Source organism: Podarcis tiliguerta (assembly GCF_965153285.1).
Source record: "Podarcis tiliguerta genome assembly, chromosome: 9".
In the NCBI taxonomy this organism is placed as follows: domain Eukaryota; kingdom Metazoa; phylum Chordata; class Lepidosauria; order Squamata; family Lacertidae; genus Podarcis; species Podarcis tiliguerta.
Genome location: NC_139542.1, coordinates 35,991,720 through 36,006,651, shown reverse-complemented (window position 1 = coordinate 36,006,651; position 14,932 = coordinate 35,991,720). Strand labels below are relative to the sequence as shown.

Below are 14,932 nucleotides of genomic sequence, written 5' to 3'. Positions count from 1 at the left end.
AGACTACATATGAGCAACATCCAGGATAGCTTTGGCACAGTTTATCAAATGCACACATGTCATTTGATGAAAGCAAATTTCCGAGTCTCTTGCTCTTTGTGATTTCCCTTCCCCTCCCACCCATTCATTGCTTGCTGATAGAAGCTTCAGTAAATGAGGAATTTAAAATATATGGATTAAACCCCCCCCCCCAACTTTTGTCAGAAGTTGATGGAAGCTTGCTATTTCCATGAATTATTGTGAACGGAATACTAACCAATTCTGCAGAACTCGCCTTCCCAGCCTTGATTACAGCAGCATTTTCCCGTGGGAGTGCAGTGCCCATTTCGACAATGCCTTGAGCATTCAGATGTCAATATCTGGGCAGGAAGAGCTGTTCTTTTGCATTCTTCTGGGACTAAAGGCCTGTAGAAAAATATACAGGCAACATACGTATTTAAAAGTCAGGGTCAAAGAGAAATTGTTTACACATAGACTGGATTCATTTTTTTTCCTCCCAAAGAAAGCTGTTTAAAATGGTCCATGCAACAGTTTATGAAGTTGTGGAAAATTATATCTTGCATACATTTTAAGAGTTTTTAGGATGATGAAATCCACTGTTTTAGAACAATATCCTATTCAGCAAACGTTATAGCCAGCAACAATATTTTCATAGAAGCCTGGTCACACTGCTTTACAGTTCAATAGCTCCTCCTAAGTCCTCTTGGACATTCTGCTATCTTGGTAAAAACAGAACTTTTAAAAATTAGTTTAGGTGCTAATAAGAATGAAGTTGCCATCCTTTTTTAAAATCTCATTTCAAGCACACCAGTATCAGCAGTTAATGATAATGGTGTTACTGATTTTTGAAGTTCTTACTAATATTTTTACCGGAGATATATATGTAGGACTAAAATGGCATGCACATATCCAACCTACCTACCTACCTACCTACCAGTGTATAGAACTACACACATCATAAGAATAATCATTAACTCATAGAGTTGGAAGGGGCCATGAGAATAATCTAGTTCAAACCCCTGTAATGCAGTAACTTTTTGCCCAATGCAGGGCTCGAACCCATGACCCACTATAGTTAGAGTAGTTAGAGGGAGAAAGAACGAAGTATGTGTAGGTGGAAGGTGGAGAGACCTGGGATTGAGGAACTAGAGTAATGAAGCAAGCACAGAACAGGAGAACCAGGAGGGACAACTGGACCTGGGGTCAGAACTGAACTTGAGGCAACTGGAGGTTACCTGTGTTTGCAGGCTAATAGACAATTTCACATAAGAACCAATAGTTTTGTACATGTTGCTTTTTCTTTCCCCTGTGTTTGCTGTAGCTTAATTAATCTTATTTTTAACATGTACGTTTGAACTTGTCTGATCGCTGCTTGGTTCAGATGGTGAAAAGATAACAACAGCGGACTCCAGTTTAAACAGAGTGGGAGAATCTCTGCTGGAGAAAGTTGGGAGCACATAAAACAAAATCTCATAAAAATTCCCATGTAAGCTACCATCTATTCATATAGCCCAGAAGCCGAAACTGACACAGATTATTATAGATTCAAGCATTCAGAATGTCTGTTGGCAATCATATATCCCAGTACCATACACTCACACATTAGGATTGCAGCTCTGTAATATACCACAAAGGACCTAGAGAAGCAATCAAGTTTTCATGAATACCGTGTAATGAAATAAACAGAGGACCTTGTCTTATGATAGTGTCACACAATAATAAACCTTCAGGTGCTGAAGCTGCTGAAATTCCAAGGTATGGAATTCTCCCTTGCTAGAGGTTTGTAAGCATAGACTGGATGGCCAACTCTCAGGAATGTTCTGGTGGTGGACTTCCTGCATTGCCACTGAGCTAGATGAGCTGAGATCCCTTCCAGCTCTGTAATTCTATGCTTCTATTACTGTATGCTTCTATTACCATGAGCATCAGAAATGCATTATTGGATACTTTGGGTCATGTTACACTTGTATCATTTTTTTTAATTGAAAGCATTTTGCCCCACATTTTGGCTAAAAAGAGTTCCTGAGCAGCACAGAGCAGCCCACAGCCCTCAGGCTTACTATCTTGAAGAAACAACATAAAAGGAAAAAGGGCAGGAGGAGGAAGGGGCTAAAAAAACTTAGACACCAGCTCTTAAAGCTACAGTTCTTACAATGACAAGTTGGGCTAGAAACAGTTCAGGTAGATTGAGGGAATGTGCATTACTGGGTGACAGATGAGAGGAGAAAAGAAGGGCCACAGGCAGCTTGTCTTTCAGCACCGATGGAATAGCCCTGCTTCCATTCTCTCCCTCTGCTGGAGCCTGATGGAATGGCTGCTGTGAGGTGACACTTGAAGGAAAGCCAAAGGCAGCTGGCCTCTCAGCAGAGCCAACAGAATGATAAGTGAAGCCGGAGTCATGGACAAGTCGGGGGAGCAAACCACTTCATGAGTTCCAGAGACTTAAGCTGATCTTCATACTTAGGAGTCTCAATCGATGTGATCTGGCAGCCCTGTGTTCAACATAATCTGTCACTGTACATTACATATAATGGCGCATGTGTGTGCCTGCCTGCAGTTTCATGCTGACATGTACATTTCTTCCTGAAAGCCCTGTCCATGGGATCTTTTTTTCTTTTGGTTTCAATTCCAAGCCCAGAAGCAGTAAGCTGCAACATATGCTGATGACACACAGTTCTACTTCTCCTTTACATCTACAGGTGTGGCAGCGGACGTGCTGGACCCTTGTCTTGCCTTGGTAATGGACTGGATGGGAACCAACAAACTGAAGCTCAATCCAGAGAAGACTGAGACACTGGTAGTAGGCAGTTCTCTAGACTGCATGGATGAGAGGCTGCATGCTCTTGATGGGATTACACCCCCTCTGAAGGAGTGGGTACATAGCTTGGGGGTAATTCCTGGATCCTTTGCTGTCACTTGAGGGTCAGTTTGTCTTAATGGTGTGGAGTGTCTTCCATCAGCTTCAGCTGGTGGCCCAGCTGTGCCCCTATCTGGACATGGATAGTCTAAGGCCTGTTGCCTATGCTCTAGTAACCTCTAGGTTAGATTACTGCAATGCATTATACATAAGGCTGCCTTTGAAGATGCTTTGGAAACTTCAGCTGTGTAATGGTTCTAGGGGTTGCTCGTGCGTAAGCCGGTGCAAACACCTGGCTGGGTTGCCTGAGTGAACCTTTGCTGTCCGGACAGCCACTCACCCGTGGCTGTCTCAATCGCTGGCAGAATCTGTCAGTGGGCGTTTCTTAAACTTCTTCCAGCAAAGAAGCTCTTTGACGCCTAGTCTCCTCCTACTCTCTCTGCGCGAAAGCCTTCTGCACAAGGAGGGTGTAGGCAGCGGAGGACCCCTACTCTCCCCGCTGGTCCCCGGCAAGGAGTCATGGGACCGCCTCGCCGCTTCCCCTATCTGCCCCCCTTCTCCACTGGTGCTATGCTGATTCTTTTCCCGGGACGCTCTCTGGAATCCCTCTGGATCTTGCTCTCTCCCGCCGGCACTGATGGCAGTTCCCTGACAAGCTGGTGCAGAATTTTGGGGCCAGGTTGCTCACTAGGGTAAGATGGTTTGAGCATTTTACATTGATCCTGGCCCAACTGCTCTCCCAATGTAAACCCACCCAGACCCTGCAATCATAATCTGAGTGATTTCATTGTGTGCCACCCCCACAAGCAGTCTGGAGGGTGGCAACATGGGAACATGCCTTTTCTGCAGTGGCCCCCCATTTGTGGAATACTCTCCCCAGGGAGGCTCACCTGGTGCCCGCATTATATATCTTTAGGTACCAGGCGTAAGCATTTCTCTATAAGCAGGTCTTTGGTTGATAACAGTCTATACACCCTTTTAAATGTGTTTGTGGGAGAAGGGTTTATTTTTTCTTGTTGTTCTTACTTTTATCATGTATGGGTTTTCATTTTGTATTTTTATGTTGTGAACCTCTCTGTGATCTTCAGATGAAGGGTGGTATACAAATGAACAACAACAACAGGTTTACACAAACATGCATTCAAATGCACAAGCACCAGCAATGTCAAAGGCTATCTTTACAACAACAATTAGAGATTTGAGGGGACGTTATGAAATTAACCCCATTCCCCTGTCAGTGGCAGAAATCCCACCTAAAATTGTCTTTATCCAGGTGTGATGGAAGAGGAAGTGGGACCAAAGGAAAGAATCAAAAATTTTCTTCAGAGGACAGCAATGCAAACATTTTCTAATTAATTTCTCCTTAGGCCTAATCACCAACAGAGGCTTCATCACTCTTGATTTTAAAGAAAACCCTGGATATGTCCCCCCCCCCCAGTCTGTATTTGGTTAATCAGCTGCATAAAAATAATGTTTAGCAGCTAATGCTTTTGTTTTGAATATAATGGATTTTAATTTAATGGTATGTTTGCTATTACTGTATTTTATTTTATTTAATTACAAACTGCCTTGTGAGAGCAGTGTACCCTAAAAGGCAGGTTAAAAATTCTTTAAATAAAACAAATAAGTAACTACTTCTCTAGCATAAACACAGCACCCCTTCAGGTATGATTTTTCAGTACATTTGCTTTCAGTGCTGGGAGGCATGCCAAGAGCTCATTACTTGATTTACTACAAGGGAATGATGTGGGGAGGAAGAAAAAGAGCCTTCCCTGCTTTCAGATTTTTAAACCCAGCAGCATATCAAATTTATTCTTATATGGTATACTTGTTCATGACCTCTAGTCTTTAAGAAATTCTGTCATATTTGAAAACTAGTCCCCAGCGGAGCCAGTATCAGTGTTAATAGCTGTGAGGTCAATGCAACTGCTAAACAGTTTGTATTACTGTCAGGGTGGTCATGAAAACAACACCTGCTGCATGAGGCCTTGGCAGCTGGGTCAACAGGCACTGTGGGAATTTATCAATTTAGGGGGCCACTTGCATAGCACTTTGACGGATGAATCGGGAAAGAAACTGGCTTACGGGGCTAAAGCTGCTCAATTATGTATTACATTCTTTACGGCAGCAGAGAAAGCAGCTCCGTGCATGCATCCGAAAACAGGCAAAATATAAACCGAAGAGGTATTTTTTTGCCTTATAAAATGAAGTACACAAAGAGGTCCTTAACAGCCAATGTTAGAAAGGAAGGGAGGGGGAATGGAAGTGCTCTGTGCATGGATTAAGATGTGACTTTAAAAATAATACCCCCCCCCCATAACTGATGTTACAAAGTTTAAAGTCTTTGGGTTTACAAATTCAAAGAACATTAATGTGCATGTTTCACCTACAAGGAAGGCAGCTGCATGTAGATAGGAAAATGAGCTGATTATGTTATTCTAAATATACATATGTATTTTGAAGCACTCGTTCTGGGCTTCTACAACTGCGAATGACTTTAAGGATTAGGTACATTTTGAATTCAAGGGACTCTCCTGGTCCACTTGGGTGGATTCCCTGGTCAACTGCTGTTTGCTGACAGCTTTATATTACATAGTTCCACAGTATTATTTAAAGGCAATCGGGCATAAGAAGATAATTGTAGAGAAGAGGTTTTCATTCTGCGTGTTTTACGGAATCATAGGGTTGTAAAAGGGTCTGAAATCATCCTGAGGAACCACTACCTTAAAGTAGGGTGCCCCCCCCCCAAAAGTTATATAGATTGCAGTTTTATGCTCTTTATTCTTAATTCATATCTTCTAAGGTAAAGTGCTCCTCGCAAATGAAACAGAACTGAATGATGTTATTTGTGCCAGAAGTGTTTGTACAGTGCATAGAAAAACTACTCCAAAAGTACAAGAAAAGTGAGCTAAATGTCATTGGCGCTCATTTATACAGGAGAGGGTAAATAAAGTATTCTGCAGCAGTTCTTATCTCATTCCTCAAACATGTTCCTCAGATTTGGCTGAAATATCATTATTTGTCTAAGGCAGTGGTGTCCAAACTTTTTTCAAAGAGGGCCAGATTTGATGAAGAGAAGGGCCATAAGGGCCAACCAAATTTGTTGACCTTTTTTAGGATTGAAGTTGTTGAGATTTCTTTCAGGATTTTAGCCCAGGAAATAAACTGCCACAAGGGCCAGATTAGGCCCCCGAAACGGACTTTGGACATGCCTGGTCTAAGGCTAGCCAGGTAAGACATAACTGAACCACCACCAGCACAGTTTCATGTTTCTTTCCATTGCCCCAAGTTAGTTTGCTCATTTTCCATATACATACATGCTTCTGGCTCTCAGATTTGTTTCTTTGTGGGTTTCTTTTGCTCATGACTATTTACAGCTTCATGTGTACTAATGCAACATTCAAAAAATAAATCCCTCCAAAAGGGAGGGAGGGAGAGAAGCTAGGTATGTCTGCAAGGCATTTGTTGTGCTCTCCCTGCAAAGAAATTCGGAGAAGAAGTGGAGCAAGAAGGTAAATAAGGAAATGTTGCTTTTAAAACTTTATAAAATGTGGGAAATGCCCTCACTGTGGATGAAGGCGAGAATGAATGTACAAACAGGAGCAAATTAAGCTTCAATTAAAAGAAGACAAAACAATGGAACAGGGTTAATGTTTCATGGCACCCCTATTTAAATACCTGCCTGTGCCCTTGAGCAGGGCTAATATTAAGGGAGTTCAAAAGACCAACAATATGTTGAAAAGATGGCTGAGGGGGACTGTAGGAACATGTGGCCTGCACTCCTTCCCCACAATCTGTGCATTTGGTTGGTGTCGAAAGGGATTTTATACAAGGACTGTAGAGTTTCCTTACATAGTGATTGAACATGCAGATGTGTGTGGCCACAGTGTGTGTCAGCAATGGTGGTCAGCCTGCTCTTTGCAGCTCTGCAGGCTCCATCTGAGTTCTTCCAAAGCATATGGAGAGCACCTGAAACCCCCTTATTATGATGAAAGTTGTTCCTTGAAGTGTTGTTGCCTTACTTCAGGCAGCTTGGCAATGAAGACTTTCCTCATCTCTATGAAGGCTGAGCACTAATATGACTAATGACGTGTGGAAAACTTCTGCTGTACAGGAGAAGCCAATAGCAATTTATTTTACGATATCTCAATGCTGCTTTTCAGGCAAACCTTACAAAGTGGTTTACATTAAAAAAAAAAAAAAGATCAAGAATCATGAATGCGTCTCTAGAATGAAACAGTAGCAGCAAATTGGAGGGTGAGGAAACTTCTGGAAAGCTGTATTTGTCCTCCTTTCAAGGCAAGATGGTTCATGAGTAGCCCTGTAGTAGCAGTTGGGGGCAAGAGGGAGGAGTCACCTCTCCTGGAACACTAGGAGGTATGTGGTGGACAGCTCTCAAGGCTCATCACCTTTCTCTTCTCCCCACAAGTGCAATGCAGTTGTAAAGGTGACAGAAGCAGTGTTCAGGGTTTGGTTTGTTGATTCTTTGAAGTGACGGATTGTGTATCATGCATATGAATTTCAGAAAATGATTTTATTGACTTTCATCACTGGCCACTCTATCAAATGTGAGGCAGTTCATGGAGCGGACAATTCCAACCCAGTGGCTTCCAAAAGCACATTGGGCCACTGACAGCCCCATACAATGACCTATTATCACCTGAAAGGCTTGACTTTCGCTTGACTTGTATTTTGATTGTATTGTATTGTTAATTCCCCTGGGTCTCAGAGCTTTACTTATTGTGAAAATGCCATCTTACCCACTTGAAGCTCAGTTAAGCAAAATTTCTTCAGTTTTTCTGTGAATCTGATAAGATCCAGTTTTTAAGATAAATGTCAGTTCTTATTGACTAGACATCTAGCAGGTCTGTTCTATTTATTCTAGGAAGAAATGCTTGGTGTATTTAAAGGTTGTTAGGAAATGTTTTAATCCAGTAATCCTCTTCCACATGTACTTGGGATGCTGCAAGTACAGAAGAACAGTTTTTCATGTTCTATCCCTATGGGATCCTGCTGCTTGCATCAGACAAGAGCAGAGCTATTGCTCTGCCTTCCACTTAAGAAACTGGTGTGGAATCCTACTGCAGAGAAGTAACAAGGGACTGGCAGGGAAAGCCCACTGGTATATTTCCATCTGTACTAAGCACTGCACATACATGAGAGAACAGTACTATGGCGATGCTGTGCAAAGAGCCATGTGGCCTTAGTTGTACAGAGCACTTTTCTATGTGTGCTTTAGATCTAGCCATTTCATTCAAAAGCTTGCAATTTTGCCCACATGCCAAAACACCCGTAAAAGAAATCTTGTGAAATCCTTTAGTGCTGCTATCTTAACAAAATATTTCCTGGCTTTCCATTTTTTAAATCAGTTTCATTTCGAATCTATGCCAGAGTACATAGTGTCATTAGCACAGTGTATTTCCCCCTCTTGTCTTATTCTAGCCAGATGCATTACCCTCTGCCACACATTAAATAGCTAACCAGGAACTCTGCATTGGGAGGTCTGGCCTTTCAGGTATGTCATTTTGAGACCACCCTAATCGCCGAGGCAACAGGAGCACAAAGCCAAGGTCAAACAAAGCAACCCCCTTGTAATTAGATACTAATAGTGGATTAAAGGTGTAAAATTCGCCTAAATCCACACACCAACAGACTAAACAATCCAAATGAAGCCAGCAAGATTTGTTTTGCAAAAATACTTTTCCACCTAGAATTCATAAATAAAACAAATATAGTATGCTTGATTGACTGCAGTAACATCTGCTTCTTAATTAATAACATTTCAGAGGCAGATACATGACAAAGTAATGGAACTTTCCTATATGTTATTAATTTACTGTTAGGTTGTTCAAAATTCTGAATCACTTATACCCCTCTGTCAAAGCAGAGCCCTCTTATTTCAGCTTCCCTGCCACTTTGCCATTTCCTGCACATCTCAATAGTCTACACATCCAAGTATTGATGGAGTACCCTGCCTCCACAATACTCCACAGTACCTTCTCCACTTCCAATAAAAAAGCTGTTGTTTGTATTTTACTCATGATTTTGAAAGCTTATTCATTTGAATGACAAATCCGATCGAGCTTTAAAGAGTGGGTTTTCATGGGGAAGGCTCTGGAGAGAGAGAAAAACGGGTGGGCGGGAGCTTGGACATGGAGATTTAAAGTGCGGACTGTGCCTGGAAATAACAGAGGAAAGGTAAGTGTGGATAAGCCCTTTTTCTCTCTGTTTAGCTGTGTGACTCTTGGCAGTGCTGTTTTTCTAAAAAAAAAAGGTACCAGAACTCACCACGGATACCTCCCTTGTTCTCTTATAATGCCAATGGTGCCCACCTGAGTGGTGCCGGAACTGAGTTCTGGTGAGTTCTGGCTGAAAAAAAGGCCTCCTTGTGGCAGGTGAGCCGCTGCTGCTTACTGGGAGGAAGAGGGGAGGGGGAGGGTAGTGTGGTGCAAAGGAGCCAGTGTGGTGCAGTGGTTAAGAGCGGTAGTCTCATAATCTGGGGAACCGGGTTTGATTCCCCGCTCCTCCACATGCAGCTGCTGGGTGACCTTGGGCTAGTCACACTTCTCTGAAGTCTCTCAGCCCCACTCACCTCACAGAGTGTTTGTTGTGGGGGAGGAAGGGAAAGGAGAATGTTAGCCGCTTTGAGACTCCTTAGGGTAGTGATAAAGCGGGATATCAAATCCAAACGTTGCTTCTGCTTCTGCTTCTTCAAATGCACAGGAAGGAGTGCTGGATTGGTTCCACCTATGTGCTTACACAATGTCAACCTCACCACTGCCTCTCCTCTAGGTAAATGGCACCAACTCACTCACTCACTCACTAAAGCATCTCTTACCTTTTGGGGTCAACAATTTTGTAGAGCTTCCCATTGTGAGAGTGTGTCATGCTTTTACTGCTTGCTAAGATGTAGACCTCACCTGTTAAGAAAACGCATACCATAAATGATTAGTGGTATCCACTAAAAAACTGAAAAGTTAATGTACAATTTGTGGCTCTTTTTTTGTGTGCGGCAAGGATATTGCAATAATTATTTAATTCTGCTTTACATTAGGTATTTCCGGTTTCTTTGTTTTTGTTTTTTAAAAAGCAAACAGAACTGAGAAAGAACAACCTGGCTGATAAAGCCCCAAAGATTCACAGCAGGGCATGGAAACTGAACCCGGAACCCCCTGGTCAAAGTCTAAAGATCCGAAGATACATTCTGTGCTCGAGTCTCAGTATCTGACCTCAGTCTCAGTCCTTGTTGTGCATTTATGTGAATATATTTCTCCTAAAGCCCCTGGCACAAAAGAGGCATATAAACTTTGCTGGCAATTTCTCTTTGCTTCTCTTTCTGTCACAGTGTGAAAAAGGACTAAAGGAGCAATCCTATCTAACCTCCTACAGTCTGCTGGGGCTTTATGGGTGGTGGGGCCAAAGCTATATCCAAAGCTTTGTGGCTGGGACAGAGGGTAGTGGGCAGGCGAATGGCTGTGCCAGCCGAGATCTGACTCAGCCTCACCATAAGAAAACTGTGTTTGGGGTCTTTCTGCTGGCTTCTGCTGCCAGGGTCCCTACTGGGAGCACTTCTGCCTGCTCACATATTTGCAGGTGGAAGAGGGAGTTTCACACCAGTAGTCAATGGGAGACTCAAAGCATCAATGTGGTTTCAATTGCTCTTGTAGCATGAGCAGGGCAATTTGGGAAAACATTTCGCAGAGTTTTGTTAGTTTAGAATAATGAAGAATCAATCATTCTGCAGATATGATGCAATTGATATACCCAGTACACTGCGCATTACGGAGATAGCTTGTCCATGTTCTGGAAACCTCCTGTTTAGATATATTCTGGAGCTGTTATTGAGAATATATCTTGCCTGTGCTTATGTAGCTCCATTGGCTTTTGTTCTAGTACTATTCCAAGTGCCAGTGCTTACTTTTAAGGCTCTGCACAGATTAGGATGTAGATATCAGAAGAAAGTCCGCTTCTATCTTTGGAGCCCCTTTTTGAGCATCCACAGTACCTCAAGTTTTTATTTATTTAAACACATTTATAAATTGCTTAATATATAAAAAATCTCTAATTGAGGCAAGAAGTGACAGGGCCTTCTTGGTATCGGCCCGTTTATGGTATTCTCTCTCTAGGAAGGCTCTCCTGGTGCCTACACTAAGTTATAATAATAATATCCTAAAGAAGCTGTTATTGTCTTACCTACTTCATCTTCACCAAATCCCAAGATATGTCCTGAAAAGAAACCTCTACATGAACCACTGTTACCCAGACAAAGTGGTTTCTCTTGCCACTGTTTGGTCACGGGGCTCTGTTGCAGCGTTAAAAAATTTCTGTAAACACAAATAAAAAAGGGACAAAATGTTACACAGTGTGCTTTGCACCAATAAAATCTAGAACTATAATGGACACATGTAAAATGGAGTCCTTTAAAATCTGAGCCATAAAGCCTACAATCCAGATTATACTTTGTGCCTCTGAGCACTGATAAATTCTCATGAAATATAACACAATGTTTTGATGAATCCAGACCTGTTCTGCTTTGGTCACTGAGAGCTACTTGAGGTGCTCTACAAGGCCTTCCATGTGATTGGTGGCAGTGGCGGATCAAGCTGATCGGGTGCCTGGGGCGGTGCATGTGATCTGCGCCCAGGGGCTGGGCCAGCCGCGTGCGGGGGTGGGGCCAGCCAGGGCAGGATGCTCTGCGGGGTCTCCAAGGAGTCTGCCTGCCTCCTTCAGCTCAGCCGCCCTATAGCTGGGGAGGAGGAGGTGGGCGGACCAGGAGAGACGCATGGCTCAGGTGCGCTGCATGCCTCATGGTGAGTGCCGCCTGCCATTTTGTCACCCCGGTCAGTGGTGACACCCGGGGCGGACCGTCCCCACCATACCCCCTTCCTCTGCCCCTGATTGGTGGGGCTTTTGATTCCACCCTCTCTTGGGAACAACAACGGATCTACCACTCACCAAAAGATGTGGAGCCCTCAAATATCCCACAGTACCTACACAAAATGCATTTCACTCCTCGTACCATGTGTTTTCTTCAACACGAAGTCCCAGATTCAATGTAGTAATTTCGACCAGATATTTTCTAACAAGCAAACACCCATACATGTGCAACACCCATTAACTGAACATAACCTTCCCTAATTGAACAAACTAACTGGCAGGCTTGCTCTTAAGATGTTCATCTTAAACATAGAGTAGCATATATCAGCATGGGATGTGTGCACAAAGGGGACTGCAGACTAGGATAGAGAAGAAGGCATGGGTGTGATCTATGCGCAAAATGGGTGTGATCTATGCGCAAGGGACAGTTGAGATAAAGTAAGGGGGCAGGGAGAAAAAGGGGTGGTTGCAGAAAAGGCGGGAGGAGGAGGAATGTGAATGTAGGTGAAGATGAAAGCAGAGGCATGAAACAGTCTACAGCATCAGAGGAAATGGTGACTTCATAAATGGGTGAAAAGGGTGCTTAGTAGTTGCCATGTGTGGGAGGAAGAAGATGCAGCAGCTTACTATGAGGGGGGCTACATCTGTATTGCTTTTGTGTGAGTTTTAAAGAAACTTACCCGTTACGGTCTGCAAATATATAACTTCCGTAAAGTCTTTCAGACTGGCAGCCTCTGTATACAAATCCACCAACCAATGACCCACTACTGAATGGCTTGAATTCCAAAAGTGAAGGCTCGCTTTCTAAAAAGGAACTACCATAGTGTTAGATTAAATGCAATTTCATTTGTTAAATACATGTTTTAATTGAAAGAGGAGAGTAAAAAATCAGGATATTTGTATTTCAACAACCCCAGTGCTGCAAACCAGAAAATGCAAGGTAGAATTTAGGCTAAAATAACATTACAGTTTCTTTAGTCAGCAACATTTGTCCAGCATTAGATCTTATGCAGCACAATCCTATGCATGCTTTAATTGAATTTTCACAGTCTACTTTTTGTATTTCATTACCATTTGACTGCATCTTGCACGACTGTTTTCTCTCTCCACTTCACGCCTCAGATGAAGTGGATTCTAGTCTACAAAATCTTACATTTTCATTACTCGTTAAGATGCCACAAGATTCTTCCTTGTTTTCCCGAAATATATACTTTTTAAATGATTGGCACAGACATGATTTTGTTTGCTAGACTCTAGCCAGCTGGAGACTACTGCACTTACTTTTTCCTTAATTTTTGGAAAATGAATTTGCATGTTAAGCTTTTAGGGTAAGCAAGACAATATTATGCAATCTGATAAATTATTCTTTTAAGCAAGGGACCACAGTACTTTACTCTAATTGCATTCTTCCCTGGGTGGTCATAATTTTGCATCACAAAATTGCTTTGTTTCATCTTCATTAGAATCACCCAGAATTCCACTGGAACTGTGGCTTAATAAATCCCTTTTCAAACCACATCACTCTTTAGTATGGCATTTATAAAATGTACCCACAAATATGTGCAATAGCTAAAGCTGAAATCTAGAAGAGGGCTAGTATGCTCTCAGGTTCCACTGATTTCAATGGGTCCTAAGTGCTCATAACTCTGTTCTGGGTTGTAGATAATGCTGCAACATTTTAAAATCATGTATCTGTAACTATGAGACTAGAAATACTTTAATTTGAAAGGAGTGTAATGGTAAAAATATTTTTTAAATCTTCCTTTTGCTCCCTTTCACATATAACATATTAGATATGCCTGTAGGGCTGTACTCACTATCCTACACATTCTTGGAAGGCTATCTAAATATACTGTACGTATTATAGGACTTACCATAATCTTTTCCCTTTATTATCTGAAGGATTCTTGCTGAGGACCTGTTCTTCCCATTGGAGTCTGAACAAAGTATTGTTAAATTAATATTTACATCAGTTGGCTGACGATCCACGGCACACCTGTTCAACAGCATGTTAAAAGAGAGATGAAACAGCAAACCTTCTGTCATTTACCACTTTGCTTCTATACCAGAATACAAAAAATGCTTTCCATGCTGAAATGCTGATCCCCAAGTGCATGTAAATGACCATTCTTATAAGGTTTGTTTACTATGCAAGTTGGAAACCTTAGCCTGGGAGCTGAATATGGCCTTCTGGACCTCCAGACAATCCTTTAGCCACCCCACCCCAGACCACAACTCGTTCTGGCTTCACCCCTAACACTCCTTTAATGCTTTTGCCTGGCTGGAATGTGTCTTTGAACTGTCATAATGTCTTTTGCTGGAAAGATGGAGCGGTGTGTGGGTGTAGTTGCAGAAATCTTTTGACTTTGTGGCTGGGCTATAACCTACTGTTGTCATGTTGTTGGATTTGCTATTGATGATGCATGCAGTAGCCACTGTTGTGGCACATGAATGAGTTAATTGCTGACGCAGGCGGGGAAATTGCTGCAGCATTACGATGTACTACTTATTTATAATTTTATATAAATTATTCAGCTGGTTTGAGTTACTGAGTGGAAATCTATAATACTTTATACTGGGATTGTGGTGAAACTAAGGGGTAAACATGCATTTGGAACCTGGGGCATGTGTTAGTGTTGAGTGGAGAAGGGATTTGGAGTGGAGAAACTGGAACAGGAAGCACAGGCTCTCCTTCTGCAGCTTCTCTCACCGTCGGATTCACCCCTTCTGAATATGTTTCTCTTTTGCTGTGGGTTAAACCACAGAGCCTAGGACTTGCCGATCAGAAGGTCGGCGGTTCGAATCCCCACGATGGGGTGAGCTCCCGTTGCTCGGTCCCTGCTCCTGCCAACCTAGCAGTTCGAAAGCACGTCAAAGTGCAAGTAGATAAATAGGTACCGCTCCAGCGGGAAGGTAAACGGCATTTCCGTGCGCTGCTCTGGTTCGCCAGAAGTGGCTTAGTCATGCTGGCCACATGACCTGGAAGCTGTACGCCAGCTCCCTCGGCCAATAAAGCAAGATGAGCACCGCAACCCGAGTCGGCCATGACTGGACCTAATGGTCAGGGGTCCCTTTACCTTTACCTTACTGTTACATGTATACTGTAATATGTAGCTAACCACTTAGTTTCACTAAAGTCAGGGTATCAAACATTTGCAATTCATAAGTTACATTGAGGCAGTGATGGCCACCAGTCTA

The 14,932-nt window shown here is 42.6% G+C and overlaps 2 protein-coding genes across 6 annotated transcripts in view; one reads left to right on the top strand and one right to left on the bottom strand.

Moving 5' to 3' along the window:
• The window catches only part of HHIP (hedgehog interacting protein), a 73,889-nt gene that overhangs the window by 6,599 nt on the left and 52,358 nt on the right, over nucleotides 1-14,932 (bottom strand). For all 5 annotated transcript variants that reach the window (XM_083457306.1, XM_083457307.1, XM_083457308.1 and 2 more), the window contains exons 8-12: nucleotides 13,609-13,730; nucleotides 12,415-12,538; nucleotides 11,051-11,181; nucleotides 9,696-9,777; nucleotides 257-405 (exon numbers count right to left, since the gene is read on the bottom strand). In XM_083457306.1, coding sequence (XP_083313432.1) covers nucleotides 257-405; nucleotides 9,696-9,777; nucleotides 11,051-11,181; nucleotides 12,415-12,538; nucleotides 13,609-13,730 — 608 coding nt within the window. The remainder of the gene's footprint in view (nucleotides 1-256; nucleotides 406-9,695; nucleotides 9,778-11,050; nucleotides 11,182-12,414; nucleotides 12,539-13,608; nucleotides 13,731-14,932) is intronic.
• Nucleotides 1-14,932, top strand: part of ANAPC10 (anaphase promoting complex subunit 10) — a 118,737-nt gene that overhangs the window by 63,552 nt on the left and 40,253 nt on the right. The gene's annotated exons all lie outside the window — the stretch shown is intronic.